This window comes from Anser brachyrhynchus (genome assembly GCF_964034855.1).
Source record: "Anser brachyrhynchus genome assembly, chromosome: 4".
In the NCBI taxonomy this organism is placed as follows: Eukaryota; Metazoa; Chordata; class Aves; order Anseriformes; family Anatidae; genus Anser; species Anser brachyrhynchus.
In genome coordinates this window covers 7,318,024-7,342,304 of record NC_137698.1, presented here as the reverse complement: position 1 = coordinate 7,342,304, position 24,281 = coordinate 7,318,024, and the positions used below count along the sequence as shown (strand labels likewise).

The window sequence follows — 24,281 nt, the reverse complement described above, 5'->3', positions numbered from 1 at the left end:
AGTGTAAAAGAGTGCTCAAGAAGCTGAGAAAGCAAATAGATAAAGAAAAAGAGACAGCAGCTTCAGAAAGTAATAATAAAAGTATGTTTCATCAGTGTGTTGAATGTAAGAGCCTTTATAATGAGTGAGCGGTGTGTATGTATATTGACTTTCACACATGCTGAATCTGTCAGTTCTGATCTGCATTAGGAAAAAACAAGTTGTAACCTATTACTGGGGCAGTTGAAGAAACATCAGAAGTCAGAGATGTAACATCGTAAGTCAGAGATAAAACGTGAACGAAATGAAGGAAAAGATCTGTGCGGGTTTATTCATCGTGTACACGAAACAGGTCGGGGTACCCACTGCGGGCGCTCATGAGGACAGCAAGTACCACCCCTGGTGTGCTCTCAAGGCTGAATCACTCTGGGAAAAGCGCTTCCAGCACCGCAAAGCCAGCCCGCACCGGGTGCCCCATCCCCGCGGCCGGGCCCTCCCCGCGGCAGAGCGGCCGCCAAGAGGCCGGCACCCGCCCGGGGGCCGCCCGTCCGCGCACTTCCCCAGCGCCCCGCGGAGGCCACCGCGGGCCGGCGGCGTCCCCCGGCGGGGCGGAGGCGATGACCGAGCGCCGGGAGCCGCGTCCCGCCGCCCGGCTGGACGAGGAGCTGCAGGCCTTGGGGTAAGCGGCGGCGGCAGAGGCGGCCAGGCTGCGGGGGTCCGGCCGCGAAATGGCGGCCCCCCGGCCCGCGGGGCGGCGGAGGGGCGCGGGGTGCCCCGCGCAAAATGGCGGCGCTGGGGCGCGGCGGGGCGGGGTGGGGGGCAGCGCGGGGCCGGCAGTGCCAGCTTTAATAATAAGGCGTGGGGTAAAAAATATATATATATTAATAAAGCGTGGAGTAAGAAAAGCAGTGGTTTGTTCTAACGAGCCCGCTGGAGGGGCATGGTACCCTGTCAGGTGATGGGGTCCGAGAGAGCAACAGGTGTACAGAGGATGCTGGTGCACAGCAGGTGGGGAATAAATAATAGTTAGAAAAATCAAGAGTGCAGGCAGGCGCTTCAGATATAACCAGGGGGTTACAGCTCTTCCAGGATGGGGCATATCTACGTTGGTTAAGACCTCTCCATCAGGAAGACGCTGCTTTTTATGTTGGTGTCCCCATGTAGGAGCAGGGGATGGATTTTTTTCTGGCTGTTGGTTTACTTGCCTCATCCCAAGGGAGCACCAAGCCCATCCTCTGAGCATCCTCAGCCCCAGCGGGCAGCCTGACCTGGACCCAGGCCACCCCAACTCCACACCTCGCTGGGCACCTTGGGCTTTGGCAGCGAGAGGAGCAGGCAGTGGACAGCTGCCAGCCCTCTGGAAGGTGCCATCCTCGCCCCAAAACAAAGCCCCAGGAGCAAAAGGAAGGCTGCAGGTTGCCACAGACCCCGTTCCCTCCTTGCCGCTGGCAGTCTGACGTGTCTTGCCCATTTTGTCTGCTCTAGCTAGTGTTGCTTTTTACACCGGGAGGGCTTGCGTTGCTTTTTCCACAGGCAGCGTTGCTGTAGATAGGAAGAAATGGAGGCTGGTGGAGCAGCAGAGGTGGCAACCATAAGGCCAGGGAGGGAAGGGGCTGTGGTAGCAAATTGGAGGGGAGACAAAGCAGGAAAAAAAGACCAGTGATGATATTGAAAAAGCAAACAGGCTCTGGCGTCATCTCTGCATTCAAAAAGAAGAAAAAAGCAAAACTTTTGCTTTCTGGGTACTTACGGATGAGGACTGAATAACCATTTATTTTAGGGATTAATTCACTTAGTGAAGAGGTTGGAATACAAAGGCTTGGAATTACTATCTCCATACAGCTAATAAGTTTGCATATTTGGAAGCACCTATTAATGAAGTGCCTTGTTAGTGAAGCATCTAACTTACAAAATGAAGTAAAGTCACTTTTGTAATGGTGGCCAGAGTGGGTATTATCTTCTTTCCCTGTACAATTGTAAGATTACTCTCATCCTAAAAAAAGGCTACAGGAAAAAAAAAGTGAGTTTCAGCTGCTGTAGAAAACATGATTCCAAGTTGCCAGACTTTCATTTATTTAGACTATATGGCCTGAGCTGATCTATGCCAGTGACCTATGCTCATAAATGACTTTGCTGGTTGGCAAGAAGTTCATCCTAATTGATGGTCCCATAGGACAGCAACCTGCTTGGGTACAAGTGAGAATGGAAGACTGCAAATGAGAAAGCTACAAAGATGCTTTTTTAAAACTGTAGCCTCTTTATTTTATTTCTGCTTTAGGGGCAAGATCTAAACTTCTCACCCTACTCCAAAATACTAAGCATTTCCTTCAGGGCAGTGTGTTGAATTAAATGAACTAAAGCTGAATAATCAATGCCAAACAAAGACTCCCTTCAAATCATTAAATAAAGCACTTCTTTTTTTGGGGGTAGTACTAAGTCCACTGTTTGTTTTTTTTTTTTATTTTTCCTAACGAGGAAAAAGCTTCAAGTAATAGGAAAAGAGGCAATCAGTATGATCGTGCTGGTGGCACTGTCTGAAAGATTTCTTAATGTGAATACTTTTTCAGTTGTAAGAAGTAAGCATGTCACTCGCCAGACCGTAACATCCAATTCTCAGCTGCCACAACTTTTTTCCCTTAATCTTAGTCCCTGGTGCTGTGGCAGTGATGAGTTTTCCTTACATCCAGTGTAGCATCTAGAACAGCTGAGACCCGATTCTGGTGAGGAATATATGTCATTGCCGTACTAAAGGCCAATAGAGAAAAAGCTCATTCAAATGAGGAGCAACTTTGATGTTCACATGCCTTTGGGAAAAAATGAAATAGGTTATTTTACAGCTTCTGCTTTGTTGTGCAAAAATCAAAGAAGTTGGAGAAGGTTTGAAGAAGTGTGAAATGGGAAGCACTTTTTTTAACTTTTAAGGGAAAGGAGATTGGTACCAGAATAATTTAAGAGTTTACCAGGTCAGCTGGTTATCAAAATGGAAAGTTGACAACAGTGCAGTTGGGTGTACAGTACAAAACCTATCAGACACTCTGCTAGGTTTGGAGGACCTGGTGTTCACTGGGCTTGTCTAGATTAATGCTCCTGTAATTACACTTTAATTAGTACATTGTTGAGAGCAATGCAGAAGGGAAAAGGAAAAAAAAAGTCAATATACACAAACCTCATTGTTATTTTGCTCCTGCTAGAGGTATATAACCCATCACCAATAAATAAATAAATAAATAAAATAAAAAAAATAAAAATAAAAATCAGGAAATGAGATTTAACAATCCAAATTGTTATCAGGGACAATCATAGGCACTGAGAGGTCTAGGCGTATCTAAAGCTGTTTTTCAGATTGGGTAGTAGTTCTGCAAAGCCTCAGTATTTATAAAGAAGAACTTTTTAGCCCTTTACATCACAGCAAGTGTGATGGATTTGGCTTTTTGTTGTTATTTTAAACAATTTATTTCAGTCGCTCAGTCTGTGGGAAGATGGTTGCTTGTTTATGTGAAGCCATCTAAACTGTTTGGTAGGTTTGGTGGTCTGGCAGTCAAGAGTTCAAAGTGGACATCCAGAATCCTGTCAGCTCCATTGTCAGGGTGTTTATAGATGTAACTAATGCTGAATGAATAGGAAGACCAAAACCAGAACATAAGTTAAAAACATGTTACCTCATTCATTAAATTTTTACCTAAATGTTCCAAAAATATTTGAAAGGGAGCTTTGAGGTTTGTCAAAAGAGACGTATCTTGGTTTAAAGGAAAAGGAAACTGACTTTATGATTCTTCTCTCAAGAGGTCTCAGGCTCTTCCTGGAGTCAGCACTTTTTCCAGTTGCATTTATTGCTGTTACTCTTGCTAAAAGGACAGCCTGAGTACTGCAGTGTGAAACGCCAGTAGCCGATCACGTATAATGTGAGTTTGGGGAACTCCACGTTGTGGTTCTTTTATTTGCGCAAGCGATGAGAATGTGGAATATCTCGTCATCTCAGTAATTACAGACTGATTTGGTAATGCGCCTTTGTTCCCAACATAATACAGCTTTGGCAACGCTGATTTATTTTCTGTCTTTGAGAGGTGAAAGAAATGTGGGAAGAGGAGCCAGGTTTTTGTAGCGTTCTTCCCTGTGTAGCTCCAGCGTTGTCATCTCTTGTAGCACAGTTTTTATGTTTCTCCTGCTCCAGGTTTGACAATATAGTGACAAACAGTGTTTGTAAGACTGAATAAGTCTAAGCATGAGCAACTTCATGCTTAGTTTTAGTAAGAGAAAAGAAATCAGACCACAGACATGAATCAGACTATGATAAAATTTGGTTCTGGGTTGAGGAACTGATATGACCAGGGCAGAGGAAATGGTCAGAATAATTTTTTTTCTTCATCTATATCTCTAATGTAAACAAGGTCAAAATTAACTCAGCTAGAATGTGGGCCAAAGAAACGTGTGAAACACAGAACAAAGTCAGTTGAGACAAGGAGGAGAGAAAATGGAAGTGAGAAGCAGAAGCTGAACTAGTGAAAGCCTGCAGATAGAAGATGTGAATTTTAAGGTTGGATGCGCTGACGTCACTTCCTTATATTTCTGTTTTTTTAATTAATGTTCCTGTGAGGTGGCACCCTTGTATTCCAGCAAAGTACTTTCCATGGGTGTGTGCTTGACTGTGACACACTGAAACTTAGTGTTTCAGTGTGACACATTGAAAGGATGTCTATTAAATACCATTTTGGTTGTCTGCCACCCGTAATTCCTCTCTCAACATTCTCAGCCTTTTGTAGGCTCTCTAGAGCTCTGTCAACTCGTGCAATTAAGACATTGCCAGATCATTGCTTTCACTGACGTGACATACAAGGAGCCCTTCGTGATGGTGATAGGTAATATTTGTAGGGTTTCTGAATAGGAAAAAGAAATTGACGTGTCTGATTTTGAAGTTGCTAATATGCAGCATGCAGAGACTAGAGAAACCAGTGAGGCCATTTTGTAGAGTCATTTTTGGGGTAAATGCACACGAAGAGCATCATATTCAGCCAAAGGAGATAAATCAAGCCCTACAGTATACTACTCCTTTAAACTAAGGATTGGAATACATCTTTGAGGCTAGTATATAATTTCAAAGTATAAAGTAATTCAACTGGCTGTGGTAGAAGATACCTTTTATACATAAAAAGTTGCAAAACCTGCCAAGATCTACCGACACCACCATAACAACAAACAGCAACCAGGGTAAATAGCTGCTCTGAATAATTTAGGAATGAAGTCCTACTGAGAGCACTTCTAGACCGTCTCCCCTTGACGTGTATCTCCGTTCACTTTCAGAGCTGGATGAGAGGTGACTTAGTTTGTGGCGTTTCTGCTTGGCTCCTGCAGCTCAGGCAGCCACAGTGCTATCCGCAGGGACGCTCACCCGCGGAGAACAAGCAGTAGTGCACCTACTGCAGCAGGGGAGGGAGCTTCAGCTGAAATTCAGCTGAATATTGAGAATCTCCTTCCTGTTTCAAAGAAGGAACTTGAAATTGCCTGAGCGTTTACAGAAGTGACCCAAAAGTACAAAGAGTATCTAACTCTATCCAGGCTGTAACTACCTGGGAACATAATCTGATAAGGATGCAAAAAATAAGCCCTACTGCATTTTTCTGATAGCGAGGCATACCTCAGAGTTAAGTATCACTTCAGACATGAGAAGCAAACGGCAGTCAGAACTTCTTGCTGTGCTCTGTGCAGCTACTAGCTATCTGTTGTTTTTATGAAGAGGAGAAGCGAGATTTGCGGCTGGACATGAAACAGTTGCATATAGAAATGTCTGAGAAGAGGATTAGCCAAGTCTCTCAGCACTTATCCTTATGTCAGCCATGGATGAGTGTTTGTGTTTCTTGTGTATTCCAATACTGTTAAAAAGTTAATCCATCTGATGCCAACTGCAGCTTTATTCACCAGCCCCGTGGGTTGAAAAGAAACATTTTGGAAAAATACCCATATCGTTTCTTTGCCAACGACATTATTGGAAATGGCAGATGACATGCATAAGAACTGCCTGATCCGTAGGGGACCTAGAAATGATGTTTCAGTAACATTTTTCTTTGAAGCATTTTGGGTTATTAAAGAACAAATGCACGTTTTGGGGATGCTGTTCTTGTCTGAAGAGGGAGCTTCCCACCCCAAACACTGCTATGGTGAGAGATCTAGTCACTGCATTAACTACACAGAGATCTTAAAAAAATAGATAAGTTTTCATGTCAAAGTGCCCTATCCTGGGCCTGTACCAGCTGGCATACCGATAATGGCACAGATGGCTGGTACAGATGTGGTTTGTGGTGTGTCAGCCACCACGGGGGAATCCCGCTGGTGGGCGGATCCTGAGGAGAAGGCCGTGCGCTGTGATGGCTTTTTGGCTCCCTGGGGCACTGTCTCTCTTCTGCCCCCTCCGCATCTTAACAGTGACAACAGCAGAGCCCGTCCTACACTGTCACTGATGCAATCTCATCTAAAGGGTAGTCTGATTTCTGAAAAAGTGTTATTTTCCAGAGAGAAACAAAGGTAATGTCAGTATGATGTGTGCTTGTCTTAACACATGCTGTCGATGGGCCCAGCAGATGCTTCCACCCTGAAGAGCAGGAGGAATAGCATTGTGGAGCATACAGGATTTTTGATAGGAGAAATAAAGTAACTGGGAAAAACAAACGAACAAAAAAAACACCTCCCAGAAGTTTGTACTTGAGACAGGAGCACGTGCAAGGCCAAGGGCACCCAGCAGAAGAGGCTCAGAGGCAGGGAAGGACTTTTCTCTCTCTTTCCCTCCGTATTCTTCAGAGAGGTCTGTGTCAGGAGTCCCAGACAATTTCTGCTCTCCTGGTGATTTTCAGTCTGGCAAGTGTCAGAGTACAAAGCATATTTCCAAAATTTTTGCAGTAAATGCAAGCTCTGTAAGTTACGTCAAATAGAGCTGACTTTTTGAAGGACCTTTAGGGAGATCCCAATATGCAAGGCATGGGCTGTCGTTCAAAAGGAAAATGTTGACCAGATAATTCAGCTTTTTGAAGTAGAGCTTCCTAACGACCTCAAACAGATGGGTAGTTGTAGTGTCTTTCAACTTGAACTAATTTATTGATTTAAGGAGTCAGGGAAGTAGATATATTATGTTTTCTATCTACAGTTTCCTCTTCCAGTTATCACTCAGAAGAACAAAACTTAAGGTAAGGGTGACGGCCCTTTATAATGTGCTGCTGAATGAGCCATGTCTCCCCTCCTTGATACCCACAAAGACTGAGCTTCAGTCTGCTATCTTAAAAGTTCAGTTGGTATCAGACAGCATACAACAGCTAATTTGTCAAATTACCATGATGTATTTATTTTATAATCCTGCATTTTGACTGCAAATTTCAAGAACTGCCTTCAAGATTTTTTTCCAAAAAAGAAAAAAAAGAAGGATTCCTCCCTCCCAACAAATACTTAAATTCAATTGAAGTGCATCTAGCAGTATCCAAGTACAAGGTTATTAGGGTTTCTTTTTAGCCTTGTTTACTTTTATTTGCGTCATCAGATAGACTTGGTGAGGAGAGCAGAAGGACCTTCAGATATTTCCATGGATGTGTATTTACTTTACTGGTGGTCCACGTTCAAATGCTAAATTTTCCACGGGATTTTTAAATGGTACCTGCTTTCATGTTATTGAAACGAATGTTGATGACCATTTTCAGAGTGGAATAGCCAAGTAACCTGACAGTTGTTACTGATTGAGCCATCTGTGACAACAGAGGGGATAAAATAGCTGTGTAACACAGCCACTTTGGCAGTGAAAGCTGCATTATTGCTTCACATTGACTTCTATTTTTTAAGCTGAACAAGATGACCGTGGTAATATTTGAGGGATTTTTGTCTGAGATAGCATATTTATGTGAGAAGAGTGGTGCAACCTTTCCAGCTGATTTAAATATCCACTTTATGCCAAAGTTACTTTCCCAAGTGCTCCCCCCAGGCTCTGCTACCATAGTGGCAGAATTTCATTTGTCACTCTTGTGTGTAAAGAGATTTAAACAGAACATTTTATGAACTTAGGTGGCATCTGTTTTAAAATCCAAATAAAAGGCTTTTTGGAAATAAGGTAACAGCACACTTATGAGCAACCTCAAACCGAAAATGCCTTCTTTACGAAAATGACCACTTTTTGACGTTTTCTGAATATATTTCTTTTGCACAGACGTGAAAGAAAACGCATGATGACATTCCACCCAGAACACAACGTTGTCTTCTCAGCTGTAGATCCAGCCAACCCTGCAAGCTGCTGTGATCCTCATCACATCAGAACAGATCTGACCTTTGACTGTTACTTGGGCAGTTAATCCCAAAGCAGATTTTGGCTGACAGGTGTTTCAGAGGATGACACTTTGATCTTTAAATACTCATTATTTTATTCTACTGTGTAGATGGTCCACAGAGCACGTTCTAGAGCCAAAGCAGCAATACTCTGCCTGTATTGAGTTTCACATGGAACTTGTCTTGCACAGGGTTAACGGTCTGAGGTCTCTTATAAAGCAATTTATCAACCAGCTGGCCTTTCAAATAAGCAGCCAGCTAAATTCAGAGTTAAAACTTTGTGGGAGATGCCAAGTTTAGTGGCAACTTGTGATGAACAGATAAGGAGAAAGAGTGTATAGTTACACATCACTTCAGTTTGAAGACTGTCATGATACAAATGCCAGAAAGTGCTGTGATCCAACCTTCTGCTTTCAAACAAAGTATATTTCAATAGCTGAAATAGTAATGGACTTTGACCCCAAAACTACAGGCACACACTAAGAGCCTTCTTTAAAGGAAGGGGAAGGAGAAACAGCACCACCCCCATATAAAGGAGGGGAGAAGTACCAGAGACACTGTATTCTCTCCTTCTTCTGCACCAGAAGTTCTGGTGTGTGTATATAGCCATTTTCATATCTGCATGCAGCGTCTCTTACGGGGTTGGCACTCCAGCCTTTTATAGCTGTGGCCCTTTTTCTGTGTTCAGTCTGGGGAATGTTTCTAATGACATCCTTTTCTGTTGAAACAAATCAGTTGTTTCTATTTTGAATCATTTTGGACACATATGAGGCTGTGAACAGCATTTCGTGGCCTTCATTGCAGGATTTTTTTTTCCACAGAATTCCATGTGGATTCCTTATGGAACTTTTTGTGTTGAAAAATTAATGAATATTCACTGAAGTTAAATGCAGCAAGTGTTCAGATACTTCACGCATTCCCCAGACCACATACGGCCGAGCAGCAGTGATGGCAATATTTTCTAAATTTTCACATCAAATTCTGTTGGTTAAGCTTGCTCCTTCCCTCTGCTCCGTCCTCCAAAAAAGGTTATGCTTCAAATTAAAAATTTAAGGTTAGGCAAATCTGCTAAATTGCAGATTGTAGCAGCGCAGGTGAACTGAGTTGTGAGAAATACGGAGTTTGGGAGGAGATTTTTATTGTGAAGTGCTGTGTGTTTGCCCCAAAAGAGAAAGCATACCTAAGTGTGTAGATACGGCAGGAAGTACAGATTCTGAAATTAGAGAAGGAATCCTGCATGCCCCCCAGAATTGCTTTCACCTTCTCAGAATAGGTCTGGGTATTTCTTGTTGCTTACACAGGTAGAATTTGCAGGCTTCTTAAAAAGATTCAGCAAGCTATCAACTGTAAATTGTGGAAGAACGCATATTCATCATTAAAACGAAAATCATTTTCTGAGCTTGTCAAAAGGAGGTTCCTTAAGAGGCCGAGTTTTGTGCAATCTGTGTGAGCCTGTGAGAAGAATAATGTAGAATCGTAGCAGTGTTAGTTGCAGTGCTTCCTTTTTCCATAACTCAGCAGAAGCTGTTAACTAAGAGCAGAATGAATGATGCTTTAACCCTGTTGTGTCTTCCCAGGTGGTATCATGATAATCTTACCCGACATGCAGCAGAAGCGCTGCTTCTTTCCAACGGGCAGGATGGAAGCTATCTCTTGAGGAAGAGTAATGAAAGGGAAGATTTGTATTCCCTCTCTGTAAGGTAAGGTACAGACAGAAGTGAGTTCATCTAATGCTGCATAACTGGCATTTTTAGTCTCACTTGCTCCTATGTTTTTTTGCATCTCGTGCCTTGATATGACCTTCAGATTTCTTTCTAAGGCCCAAACTATTTTAATTTATATTCCTAATGATGTAATCCTGTTGAATGACACCTGAACGTGCATTGGGTTTGGAAATTGCTCTCATTTTTCCAAACTATGAACTAATTTTACTGGAGAAAACATTATTCCATGGATTGACTGTATCATCAGAATTACAGAAATTTACATCAGTTCAGGACACAGCCAATACAAAGCTGGTGTAGCTTAGCCTGAGTAAGTCGCTACTGAATAACATTCAAAAACCCAAGAGGCAAAGAAGCCAAAGTATTTTAGACAGTCAGCATGGGACACACTTTAGACACATGAGGTGGTTGCTGCACGGAGGAAACCAACCCTAATTACATCCATAGCCTTCAGCAACTGTATGGTATATCAAGCCTTGCTTCTTGGCCTTTTGGCTAAGATCAAGTGTAGTATCTGTTCTTATCTTATCAGCCTGTAGTGAACATTTAAGCTATTGCGTTCATGCTCATTTCTGCCTCAGATTAAGCCTCTGAACCACAGCTCAGCTGAATCACAGTAACTTTTTAAGCCAAAGTCACTCTGATAGATACAACGATGCTAGTTATTCATGACCCTGGTAGATAGGAACACAGCATTCTCCCTTGAAATTGTGAATTTCTATGTGCAGTACCAGGAGCTATTACGATTTGGGAGCGTAGTCACTCAGAACCCGAGGAAAGTGCACTTTGCCCATGTCCTGATCCCTTGAGGTATGAAAAGCAAATATCAGTTGTGTCGCTGACTTCTGGTAGAAGGCTCTGGAGCAATTATGACTACACACACACTGCTGAAGTTATTACTGCTATAGACAACCATTTATAGAGGGAGCTTGAGGGGTGCCAAACTGAGATCTGAAGCTGATGTTACAGAACAGATATTCAGAGTAGGAATGTCTGAATTGAGTGCAAGTGTTGGAAAGCAGAATGGTAGCATGTATGTACAATAGCCCGCCTTAAAGAAGTAATTTCAGAAGAACCTATATCTTGCTAGTTATTATTTTTTGACTATAAAATGCAACCAAGCATTATTTGGAATAATCTACCTCAGTTTTTAAAAAAAGTTGTGAAACTAGTTTTCAAGGGCACTCGGAAACAACTCATCATAACAAAATGAAATTTAACCAGTTGTTCTAATATGAAATGAAAGCTAAAGTGTTAGTGAAAATATATTTGCCATTTTAACAAATTCTAGGCTTATGATACCTAGAAAAGTCTACTTTGGGCCAGTTCCAATCTTCTTCTATTCACCTCTTGACATAAGATAAGAGTCACTTACAGCATCACTGTATGCATGGAGTGTTCCAGACCTGAGTCTGAAGCTTGGTCTTTTAATCTGTTACATCAGTTTTGTGGTGGTACAACTCCCTTGAAATACTTATTTTGATTTTAAAATACTTCATTTGTCCATTTTCTACTCTAAGTTTTCCTTTGCATTTTTTGACTAATACTAAAACTTCATTCTGGAACAAGTAATTCATTTTTGTTCTGATTTATTTTGTAGAATTATTTTGGAAGTTGTAGCTGCCATTTTCTTCTCTCCTAAAATTATTTCTACAGCTTTTACTTTACTTTCTGCCTCTGAAGAAACTTCACCAGTCGTTATTGTAATTTGTAAAAGGAAACTGTGCTCAAACGTCCCTTGGGGTTTTAACTGACAGCTGTAAGAAGAACAGGGAGAGAGACTGCATGCTGCCTGAAACTCTCTTCCCCAGCTAAATTAGCTAACTTTAGAAAGGAACAAGGAAATAGAGTAGAAGTTACTCTCATTGCAACATTGTATTTCTTGTGAAATGAAATGAAAAGATAAAAACTCTGTCATTATAGCAAACGGCTGTAGTGGCTATTTGGTAGCTAGGGCTTCTGCACTTGACTTGCACGCTTTGTATCTGAGCTGGCTGTAGGGCAAAGCACGTGAGAGGTTGATAGAGGCATATTCTACAATATGATGTCTTGAGTACTGTTTAGTCCCCTGTGGGAGTGGCAATAAACAACAGAAAAGACAAATACCTTTCTTCTGCAGAATTTGTCTGTGTATTTGCTACATACAGTTTTCCTGAGCCAGATTTTTCTCTGGACTCCTTTGGATGCTAGTAATATTAACAAAAGTAACTTCGTCAGAGAAGAGATACTCACTCTAAGTGCTTCACTGACTTCTGAAGTCAAAATAAGTACCCATCCAGGAAGTGAGGCCTTGCACACTTCTCTAAATATCATCAGCTTTCATAAACAAATAATGTTACTTCCCTGACAGGAAAAAGACCCTGGTTCATGTTTGACAGCACCCACTGTAGAGGAACCCTTTGCCTGAGGACAGCGACAAAGCAGACAAATTTTAAAGCCTTAGTTGTCTGAAGTTAGGCTATTAAATCCGTCTTTTGGTGCAAAAAGGATGCAGCCTACGATTGAAAAAGCAACAAAGTGTTTTCAGTGAGATTGGGATGACACCTGAAAAATAAGATACATTGAGTGATCCAGGTACAGCATCATGACCAAAGCCAGATGAACAAAGAGTGTCATCCTGCTTTGACAGAAGGCTGGAAACCTTGTTTATAAGTCTTTTTACATTGGCAACAATAATTAGTTTAACTTACTTGGCCTTTCTAGGTTCTCACTATCCCTCATCTGTAAAGCAGCAATTATATTTTCTTAATAAATCTGATTCTCAGATGTGTTGACTACTAGTGCCTATTAGTAATAGCAGCATTATTACTGCCAGGACAATGATTTTCAGCCTGTGATCTGATTTCCTGTAGTGGAAGCTGCTACTTAAGGATTTTACATGCCAAATGCCCTTGGTATTTATGCCTTGACAACTTTTCTTTTCTGTTTTAGGGGAAAAGATTCTGTGAAACACTTCCATGTTGAACACACAGGAAGTTCATTCAAATTTGGATTTAACGAATTTTCTAGCTTGAAGGAATTAGTCATGCACTTTGCAAATCAGCCTTTAATTGGAAGTGAAACAGGTAAGGAGAGACGTATGTTTGTATCAACATGCTTATAGTCATGCTTCACACAGATCTGAGTAAAAGGAACTTTTGATATGATAAAAGGTAGATCTACTGCTGAAGTGCTCCTCTTCAGAAATTTATGTTTGTGTTAACCTGAGGTATCTAAGATATCCCTCTTCAAAAACTCAAGTTATGATGAAGACAAACTGCATGTAAACTTACTGGGTTTTTGCTATCTAGGGACATGAGCTCTTTTTGGCCTCCCAGAGAAAGCAGCATTTCAAAATACGCATGTAATGGGAGGAGCAGAATCTTCTGAAAAAAGGGCAAAACCAAAGCAGAGTTTTTAACTAGTGAGGAAATAAGTGTTCATATATGAAGTTGAAATCCCCCAATAAGAATAAGTAGAAAAAGGACCTGAAATTGTTTAGCTTCATAATTCCTCATCCAAGCAAGCCTACAGTGATATGCTCTGCCTTTTTGTAGGAAATGTGCTCTCTATGACTTCTCCCTCTTTCTGTCTACAGCAGATCAGTCTGCTGATTTCATTTGCTATTACAGTGATTTGTGTAGCTTTTCAGAACAGGAGAAAAACATAGGCTTCTTTAGCAGCCAGCATACTATCTGAATTAAGAGTCAAAAGATTAAACTCTATTCCTACAAGTGAGATGAGCACTACCAGACTGGAATCCCACAACAAACAGGTGTGTGTTAGCATGAAAGTGACAGTTTTAACAATAAGCTTCAGATGTAAGAGTAGGAGATGAGTCAAAACAGATTAGTGCCAAAAATTTTAATATCCTGCGTAGAAAGTGTATGTAAATAACTCTGAGACGCATTAATCATATATGCAAGTGACCAGTTAAATAATAGCTGCCATATGCAGTAACTGTGATATATCACACAAATACACATCAGTGCTCTTTTAACAGAAGTGGATCACAGGCATTAAATTCAAGGGTCGCTTTCCAAAATATTTTACAAAACAATGCAGTAGTAAACTCAGTATTGCATTTAGAACAGAGTTTCTAGTGGTACCTTTTGTGCCAGTAAACAATTTTTCCTGTGAAATCGGACATGCACCCACAGGCCTAACTGTAAAGATTTCAGATGACATAAAGCTTGTATTTCCCCATTCCTTCAGTACATGTGTTGCAGACAGTAGTAATTAAGGCTCCGATGTTATGTGATCTCTGTGGACAGAATCAACAGTGCTGAAGGATGGGCTCGCTTGTCACCTTAAGGCTCCCGGATCAGATTCTGCTGGCTCTGTGAAGCCTCTTTGAATTATTTAAGTTGAACTTGATACAGCGCAGGAAAAAAACATTTGAACATCCCATCAAAAAATCCTTTGCCTTTTCTTACTATGGATAGCAGTAGAGAGGATGAGAGTGCTTGCATTCAGGCAACATTCCTTCAGATGCCGATGTCGAAACTCTCTGGGATGATAACCGATCTCTACTAGAAAGGGAGCAGGGGCTTACATCACCACTCTCTGGGCCTGGCCATCCAGCCAGTTTTTAACACAGCAAAGCGTTTACCTGTCCAAGCCGTGGGCTGCCAGCTTCTCCAGGAGAATACGGAAGAGTATGTAATAGTTTCCTCTATTTTCCATTCAGGTTTTGTCTCACTGGAGCTAGTTGTGTGTCTGAAGAGGTACACCAGGCTCTTTGATCAGTACTTGAACATGGAGGGCCACAGCCCTGCAAACTGGTCAGTGGAGCACAGTGGTTCTTTCGTACTGGGACAGCTGCAGGATTGTGCTCCAAGGCCAACAAACCTTGTCTTGCTACAGCTTCATTTGCCATTTCAGCTTGCTGCATGGATTAACCTATTTTTCTGCAGTGCAACGTGTATACTTCCTCCTGAAGTACAGATGATTAAAAGGAAATTGAGGCTACTGTGCTCTGTGAGATTGTTTCTCGAACAGGCAAGCTGAACCTATTAATTAATGACGTTAAAGCAAATATTTCCATATTTCTGTCTTTATTCAAAGGGACAAGGTCAAAATGTTATTTTTTCCTGTCTGTTTTGTTTAACAGTTTTTCCTTTAAATTATTTTTAAAACATACAGAAACATAGAGTCATTACTCAGACAAGAAAGCAAAAATCATTCGAACCTAGCATTTCCAACAGCTTGGCTGATTTATCTTCTTCCTTAGAAATAGATACTGTGTACAAACAGCAGAATCTTGCTGCGGTACAGCTTTTACTAGTTCTTTTGTATATTTACCAAATGACTCTGGACAAGTATCTTTTGTGGAGAAAAAACACGGAGAGATTACTAGAAAACAAGTATTGTATGAAATGTTAAACTAGTCCTGCCAGTTCTGCCATGGGGATCTCCGTCTACGATGTACGTATGGTAATATTCAGAGTCTGTGCTGAGGAGTAGTTTCTGTAGGCTGGTGATGGGGTGTGTCTCAATTTCCTTTTTTATGTACAACATTTTCTTCCTGTAAGGTCAGAGAGAATTAAACTGATCTTGACTTTTTACCTATTGCGAGTTGAATGTATCGTATTTGCATACACCCATACATACGCCTGTGAGCAGATTTCAGTTGGCTACTTCAGATGTCATGGTCCCACTTCCCTTTGCAGCTCTTCACATTACAAAACATAATTTAAACCTTATTTCACATTTGAGTTACTCAAATCACCTCCGGGTTTCAAGTCCAAGTCCTTGCCACCTCTAGCGTCCCTCCTCCTCAACAGCTAACAATACCAGCATAAAATGGAAATGCAGCAGCATTTAGTACGCTGCGACGTTGTGTTTAAACGAGATTAAAAGGCATAGCAGTTCCTTTTTTGAGGAAGTTCTTCACTGTGGTGAATAGTGAGATAGATTCACTACTGTGAACACAGTTTTTTGCAGAAAATGGGGAAAAAAAACTTATTTGGAGAATAAAGAATCACTCTAATCAAAATGTTACTAACTAGGAAGAACTATGGCAAAATAATAAAAGGTGATGGTAATGCAGGCTTACTGTTTTGAAGTCTATCTTTGACGAATTAAAGGATTTATGCAGAATCAAAGTGTGGGGAGTTGGCAAAACCAGGACAATTTATGATCTCATATCTAATATAGCATCCTGCCTACTCACCCAGTCTCATGCACAGGAAGAGAATTTAATATGTCCTAGTGTGAACGCCAGTAAGTTTAAAAGTTTTAAAGAGGCACCATTTATTTACAGTTTTCACAGATGCTTATAAACAGGCATGATAACGGCTGTAGTCATATCTTTGTGCACGCAGTGAAAGAGATGCCTGTACTTTGAAGAAAGTCACAAGGCAAATCTTGACTATGCTTAGGTCAGCATTTCATCTGTAAGCATTCACTAACTATGAAATCCGTGATTCAGTTTATTTATTCTGTACTACCTAGTTACTCCGTGACTGGAAAGAAGGTTCAGGCAGGATGAGACACTTACCTCTGAGGATTGCCACCTTGTTTTTTCCCCACTTTTTTTTTTTTTTTTAATGCATTGCAGGATGGTTTTAATTATCTACTACTTAGAAGAATTGAAGAGGGTTTTCACGAACAAATCCACACCCAGGGATGTGTACAGGGATGAGGGAATGTATTTAAGCAAGATCCAGGTGCCCAAGTCATTGTGGAGTCTGTTTGAGCAACACAGTAGAGCTAAGAGGGTGAGACTGGGCAAGTGAATCCAGCAACAGTGCCTCTCTGTAGCATGGGTGAATTCTTGTAGAAGACATCCTTCACAAAGTCTGAACTATTCAAATGGTGCAGGTTTGAAATATCTGACTGGATTTATCAACATGAGAGAGTCATTATACCTTTTCCATTTTTAAGAAAAGGTCAAGTTCCACAAGCAGGCAGCTACTGCCAGTTATTTTCTAAGACTATTTTACCAGATTACTCACTCCTGCTATTCTTCTCTCCAGGAACCTTAATTGTATTGAAGCATCCCTATCCATGCAAAGTGGAAGAACCATCCATTTATGAGTCTGTCCGAGTTCACACAGCAATGCAGACGGGAAGGACAGAGAGTGATCTTGTCCCAAGTGCTCCCTCAGTAAGTCACATTCTGGAGTGAGGGGTGTTTGGTGGCCTGAGTTTAGTATGATTGCTGGAGCGAGCTATGAAATAACACCAATAATTCATCCCTTTACGGGTTCTGACATACAGGAAGCCTTTGCCAAACAAGTCAAAACAGATTTGCTAGGTACAGACAAAACCTTTCACAACTGTTTTCTCTAAGAACCTCGATGCTGTCAGTGCGAAAACATTGTCTGCAGCTGGTCTAGGTGAGTCTGGCCATCGAAACAAAGCACGTAGGAGGGTTTTAGTTCTCCTGCATTGTCTTCCCTTTAAAATGCCACCTTATCCCTAACATTATCAGGAATTAAAAAAAACAACACAGAAGACAAGCACTTCTCAAGTCTTTCTGACAAACTTGTCAGGGTGTATGCTACAATACCTTTGTCAGGTTGCACTCAGCCCTTGTTTGGGCAAACCTTTACAGTCAGTGAGAAATTTCCTCTCTCCACAGGTGTGGGGAGGAACACACAATAACTAAAAGAAGGAATAGCTACAGGATCTGTGATATTTTGTCTCACTCAGTGAACATGGGGATTAATTGACAGGGAACAGTGGTCCTGATTAGACAGAAACTCGTTACTCATTATTTGAGTATCCTTCTTGGTTTGGCAGAATTCTTTTACTCAGTTAGCAATATACAGACCCCTTCCTAACTGGAAGGAAGGAAGAGAGCAACTCTGACTTCCTAAGTCACTTAAAAAGGGAGCTTTTGAAAAAAACAAAACCAACCAACCAAACAAACAAACAAAAAAAAAAAACATTCAAAAGACAGGCAGGGACACATTCATGAAAGGAAACCCCAGACTGAAGTGTGGTACAACCAAATTAGTGAGTGTATCTGTATCCTGATAGGTACATTATTTGAAAGATTTTTTTAGCATTTTCTCATTTGAACTTACTACTACTTTAGAATCATCTTATCTTCCTCTATGATAAGAAGAAAGATGGCTTACTGTATTCTAACACAGACTTGCACCCAAAATAGAAAGAGCAATATGACAGAGGAGAGCCTCGACCCTTTCAGCCCTAGTAAAAAGCTGTGTCATGTTAGAAGCCATGCCTTCCTGGTGTGAGAAACAAGAGAACATCTTCATATCCATTTGGGCCATCTGCTCTGACATCTGTGACTCACTTGGACAGTAATTAGAGACTTTAAATCCCTAGTAACTCATATCTAAGTGAGACAGGTGGTTTGTCCAGAACACTATTGCTCAAAACACAGAGGAAAGTGTATTAATAACTAACTTTTGAGAGTAAAAGAGGAAGAGTTACATTAATACAGGCTAATTAAGTCCATGAAAGAAACACTTTGTATCCTACAACTAACTATTCATGTCTGAGTTCCACTTAGCCTTCAAAGAAACTTGGCTTGCACATAAAAGGCAATGTTTTTTTCCAAGAGCAAACAGTAACCAATTCTCCAAGAATGTGGTTTCTAGAGGTCAGCAGTCTCACAGTGAGGTCCCTACAGAAAGTTTCAGCGACTATCTGAGAAATCACAGGCTCCTAGAGTCACTCACGGTACCAGTAAAACAGTTCAAAAAATAATTTTTCAGTAAGCACATGGAATGTAACAGGTCTTTCCTCTAAAACGTGGCTGCTTGAAAGAAGAAATTTCTTGCATTTCAACAGCAATTTCTGTGGGTAATTCCACTGTCTGGTAAACCCTGGGTACTTCTGGTTATAACATGCACAGGGACAACCAACCAAGTGTACTAAATAAAAATCAACCATAACTGCAAGTATTTTGCTTCATTTAGTTGACAAGATGTAGGCCAGAAGCTTGAATGGGGAGGCACGGTGTAAGATTTTGCCTCTAGAGCCAGCACAGGTCCATGTTTATCCCGGTGTTGGATCCAGCCTCACAAGGGGAGCAGGGCACACGGGGCTGAGGATAGTGCAAGCAGCGAGGGAAAGTTTCCTGAGAATAGGCTGCTCTTCCATCTCATGGATGTAGGCAAAGAGGAGGACGTGGGAAATGGAAGCAGAGCTGTCTCTAATCCCGATCCCTTTCCTTCTTACTTCACAGCTTGGTACGAAAGAGGGATATTTGGTAAAACAAGGCAAAATAGTCAAGGTAAGAAAACCTCTTACTCCTTGCTTCTACTCTGTAATCACACACACAAGATAGAGAATGCAGAGCTGGAATGGCTCGACCTCAATTCCCCTACAGAGAGGAACAATTTGTGTTTTTCTTTCCCAAGAAGCGGTACACTAAATTCTCACAAAGCGATTACCATCCATTCTTAATCTTTCAGAACTGGAAGACAAGGTGGTTTACATTGCATAGGAACGAACTTAAATATTTCAAAGACCAGACAGTAAGTAGCAAACACCAGTTCCACTCTTTAAACCTCTGTAGAGGCAGCTGCAACCTCCTCCTACCTCTGGCTTCTTGCGTATCTACCACGGCTTACCAAGTTACAGCTTCCCATGCTGTCAGAGGGGTCAGACCTTTCAAAGTCAGAGTTTTGCTGATGACCTTAACGATCAAGGTAGTAAGTTTTACAGCTAGAAAACATCTGTGCTCTGTCAGTCTTACCTACTAGTTAGAGTTGCTCTTTACAGGACATTTTTTTTAGTGGATTTCAAGCTACCAGCACAGCTTTCACTGGTAGTTTTGACATACAGCCTAGCGGAGAGCAGTGCTATTAAAATATTTCTGCAAATACCAGAAGTATGTTTTGCATTCCTTGATTTCATCCTTTTAGTTCAAAAGGTTGCACAGTTTACATAAACCGCTCATTAAAAAAAAAAAAAAACTCTTTGTTAGCACGCCACCTAGCACATAGTTTCACCTATTGGAGCTGGGAAAAAGTTCACCCTTTCAGTTGCTGTTCCATTTTTGTCTTAAACTTGGTAAAAATACAGCTAGAGTTTCCCTATCCTTGCAAGACCTTTAGGGCGAGTTCCTCCATAAGTGCAGCCAAATGGTTTACCTCTGCCCAGCCCTATTTCAAGTGCCTAACAGATTTTAACACAACAGCATGTACCTGCCCTCTCATCCCAAACATTCCCATTTATAAACAACTATATAGTATTTGTGGGATTTGCCATTGGTGTTCGTTTCAGTTAAGCCACCTTGAATTAGGCTTCCAGCGTGACATTTGTAAGGGCAGCACCCCAATTGCTGGAGCTGCATTTGTGACTTAGCAGGGAAGAATGCATCTTGGGCAGAAACACAGCCTCCTCCCTGACAGCAGGTCTTGGCACTCCCTCTGCTGCTGTAGATACCTACAGGCAAGCAGCTTCCTTGTAACATGGTGCACAACTAACAGACAATGAGCCAGAGGAAAACATAAGGAAAGGTGAGAAAACACTTTGTATGCTGGACTGTGGGAGCTGCTGAGGGTGTTTGAGCAGGGAGCAGCTGCTCTTCCACTTCAGCCACTTCTTATGAGGTGCTCAACAGGGTGAGGTTGAGAGAAACAAGTCAAAAGGACTCACACCTAGAGAGAAGGTAACTCTTAAGGGTGTTGGGCTGCAGTCACGTGCAAACACTCTGCATCCCTGCACCTTAGCACTTCCAGGCCTGTCCCCAGAAAGCTACATACACACACTGCTTGAGCTCTCCTTTTGCCTTTCTCCCTACTCAGCTTCAGCCTTTTAGGGCACTTTGGAATTAATTAAATATCCAACAGCTGGTTAAACCTGGTAAGACTCACAACTATCTCCTTGTTGTGAGCCTCAGCTGGACACCTGATTTGTTACTGCATCCGTTACGTTATGATGAATCAAACGTACCCTCAGCAGTCTGCATTTAATTCTGACTTCCTGCAGCAGTAGTTTGCTGTTTGTCCAGATTTGAGCTTACTGTCCCGTATCTTAAATTTAGCTGCATTCATCTGACATTCGCACCGATGTTGATTTTGCTAGTTTGGGTTTCCAGTGTTGTACCTGTTGCATCTACACCCAGCGAAACCTGGAGTGTGTATAAGAGTCCATGCGCATTGAAGAGGAACTGAACTAGCCTTATATTCTGTTTTCATGTGTTCCCATTTTAAAACCACTTTATTTTCAAGGCTACAGAACCAATTCGGGCACTTGACTTAACTGAATGCTCAGCTGTGCAATTTGACTATTCCCAAGAAAGAGTCAATTGTTTCTGGTAAGTTGCTGTTCTTTCTGCACCTTGCTGGGAAGGCCAAAATAGCCAGGAGTTTTAAATGTAGCCACTGGGTGCTTTTGAAAGCTCCCTTGACCTTGCAGCCCTGATCTTCCTCTAGCTCGTGAGCCTGTTCTTGTTACCCATCCTCTGTCAGTCCCGCACAGCATTGGCTCATTGCCAGTGGCAAGAGGTTTTTTTGGCTTGGTGAGGAGCAAGAGGGTAGGCCTGTATATTGTGGGCACTTCTTTTCCTAATCCTGTAAGCGTGTGTAATTGCCACCTACACTCATGGAGCTCAGTGAGGGAAGGCCCAGCTGCCAGATCAAATATTGCTACAGGTCACACAGTAACTGCTTTTGTGCCCGAATGTGAGTCTTGGGGCCACGTGGGCCTAGGCCAGCATGTCCATGAGCTGTGAAGGACTGTGAGCCACAGCCAGCTAGCCTCTCAACATCACTGCCCTGCTTTGTTTTAATATCTATACATGACATACAGGCCAGATGGGTTCGGTTTTTGGAGGAGCCACCGGGTTGTTCCAGCAATTTAAGAAATAGTTCTGATTGTTTACTTACAGCTTAGTGTTCCCACTGAGGACATACTACCTATGCGCAAAAACTGGAATAGAAGCGGACGAGTGGATTAAAATACTGCGATGGAAACTGGTAAGGTGATGGGTGGTGTGAAATGACTGAGTCTCGGGAAACAGTGCCCTTGGTACTGCTGCAATAAGCCCCAGTATTACAGCGTGCTAGTATCAGCGAGGACTGCTTGCTCTGGCTTCCGGGCCAGCTAGACCAGAATACGTAGTTTTCATGTGATGTATACGTCTGCAAACCTACTTTACATTTTTGGGATGTCCTTTGGATATTTGTTACAAAGAAGAAATGACTTCCATCTTCAAAGATGTCATTGTGTAGATAGTGGATGGTACTGAGCATCAGCACAGACTGCATGTGTTGGTCCTGAAGGGAGCAATGACACAATAACATAAAGGCTTGACAATGTTACTTCCTTAAAAAAAAAAAAAAAAAATCAGTATTTGGATTCGTGTTTACTTTCCCACATCCATGCAGACAAATGGTAACGGATTGTTTTTCTGTTCTAGTCGCAAATACGGAAGCAACTGGAGCAGCGTAACTCCGCCCTCAATTCCTAGTTGCACCTCCAGTACTGCTCCCTGGGCAGGAATCGCCTCTTTGCCGAGGGGAAGGCGCCCGGCTACAAGGGGACAGTTTCAAATGCCTGCATGACTTGCAGAGGGCCTGTGCACGTGTGTCTGCCACACACAGATGTCTGCATCCAGCTCTGCACGCAGATTTGTACAGCCGAGTGCTTTCAGGCTGTTGAGTCGCGTGTGCAGACTTGCAAAATCGCAGTGTCGGTTTGATATGTGTGATTTACGTCTGTGGTGCACACCTAGTTCAGACGCCCGTTAACTGGTCACAGTAGTCACTTCAAAACCTTGTGGTCATTCAGAGCACTCTTGAGAATTTACTGCAAGTTCCATCACTACTAACCATTAGCAGCAGAGTCTGTAACCTTGAGCCTGTTCCTTAAAACCAGGCCTTCTGGAAACATTAAAGACTTCTTTTGTATGGCCTGTTTAGGGTCTAAATCAGAAGAACAATGACAGAGCTAATTACACTTCTGTAAATAATACCTAGATTACAATCCAAACAATTAAACCCAATATTTCAAGGCGATGGATGAGTAACACTTCTGGTCAAATGTATTTTTGTACAGTTTAGATTTATACCACAGCAATGGAATGCCACCTGCATTTCGGTCCCTTATGCTACCCCTTGGAAAATGGGCTGGATTTTGTACGTTTTCCTCAGGCAGAGAACTCAGCATACAGAACAGGAGGCTTTGTCCAGAACTGCGTTCTAGAATTAAGAGGTGCTTGCTTTAAATTGAATGAGATGAGCAATAGTAACAGGAAAGCATGATGTCCTCTAAAAATACGAATTTAGAAGAATTTATCTTCTACATAACCTGATGAAAACTTCCGTATTTTGGAAGACGTGGGCACATGTAACAGCATCGTGGTTCACCAGAGTTCAGAAGCAGAAGCCCTGTACTTTGGTGCTGCAGTGAAAAGAAGTGTTACGTTTTGGAAGAAAAGCCTGACACCCTGAGGGCTCTCCAGGCCAGACCTGCTGTCTGCCCGAGTGATCCTGCTCCTGCAGGATCCTGCTCTCCCTGTGCAGCGATCACATTTCTGCTGCAACAGCACACGCAAACCTCCCCTGCTGGGCAATACGCTGTGGCAAAGGGCCGGGTGTTGCTCACGCAGCAGGCCAGCAGCGTTCCGTAGATGCCTGTAATGTCAGAAAACTGGAGAGGGGAAAAAAACACTGTAAGAAAAAAGAAAACGCAGATTTGGACATAGGAATAGTATTTTATTTCAACTTAGAAATTCAAAATATATGTAAATATTTTTTATACAGACTGTTTTCTGAATAAAATGTCATTATAAAACTACCACAGGTCTTCCGTATTTCTGTACTGCATTGTTAAAGCTCTGCAGAATACACCTGTCCTTCTTTCTGCCGTAAAGAAGTCGGCTAACACACCGGCGCCTCCGATTCAGCTACAAAGCTGTGGTGACCGCTTGTGGCAAAGGCAGCGTGCGGGGAGGAGAGATCTGGTGCTGCCCAATACCACCACTGCTCCGCGCGAGCGGCTTGGAAACGAAGCGGGAGGTGCAGCCGCAAAGCACCGCTCCTCGTCACACACAGGCTGTGGCACAAAACGTCAGAAGCAGGCTCGGCACGCGGCGCCACAGCGGGCGTCTTTCAGCAGCGCTGGTGGGATTTGGAGCTGAACGTCTGCACCGGAGTCATCGTGAAGGGGAGAAGAGGGGAGGTGAAGGCGCGGGATGGAGCCCCCCTGGTCTTACTAACGGGGAACTTCTGCACCTGTACGTTGACGCAGGACTGGACACCCACACAGCCCAGCCGAGGTGCACACCGGTGAGCTTTCAGCCTGTAAACTCCTGGCTTTTGTACACTTACACACAACTATGAGACCTGTTCTCTGCACAGAAAAGGTGATGCAAGA

The 24,281-nt window shown here is 42.3% G+C and overlaps 1 protein-coding gene across 3 annotated transcripts; it reads left to right on the top strand.

Moving 5' to 3' along the window:
* Window positions 1-218: 218 nt before the first annotated feature.
* On the top strand, window positions 219-23,700 carry DAPP1 (dual adaptor of phosphotyrosine and 3-phosphoinositides 1). Of its 3 annotated transcripts, XM_080589516.1 has the most exons (9): window positions 280-658; window positions 9,849-9,971; window positions 12,927-13,060; window positions 16,955-17,085; window positions 19,141-19,188; window positions 19,370-19,432; window positions 21,134-21,219; window positions 21,793-21,880; window positions 22,324-23,700. In XM_080589516.1, the coding sequence occupies exons 1-9, from the start codon at window positions 357-359 to the stop codon at window positions 22,372-22,374; spliced, it is 1,026 nt and encodes a 341-aa protein (XP_080445642.1). In that variant the 5' UTR covers window positions 280-356; the 3' UTR covers window positions 22,375-23,700. The 3 variants fall into 3 exon arrangements, with proteins under 3 accessions (XP_080445644.1, XP_080445643.1, XP_080445642.1); XM_080589517.1 differs by lacking the exon at window positions 19,370-19,432 and having other exon boundaries at window positions 277-658; XM_080589518.1 differs by lacking the exons at window positions 16,955-17,085; window positions 19,141-19,188; window positions 19,370-19,432; ... (1 more) ...; window positions 21,793-21,880; window positions 22,324-23,700 and adding an exon at window positions 14,665-16,948 and having other exon boundaries at window positions 219-658.
* The last annotated feature ends 581 nt before the right edge of the window (window positions 23,701-24,281 follow it).

Bases quoted from the DNA above. Each gene is read 5' to 3' on its own strand.
- DAPP1 (XM_080589516.1), top strand. From the start codon at position 357: ATGAGGACAGCAAGTACCACCCCTGGTGTGCTCTCAAGGCTGAATCAC. The intron at 21,220-21,792 runs GTAAGTTGCTGT...GTTTACTTACAG, and splicing joins GAAAGAGTCAATTGTTTCTG to CTTAGTGTTCCCACTGAGGA. The intron at 21,881-22,323 runs GTAAGGTGATGG...TTTCTGTTCTAG, and splicing joins AAATACTGCGATGGAAACTG to TCGCAAATACGGAAGCAACT.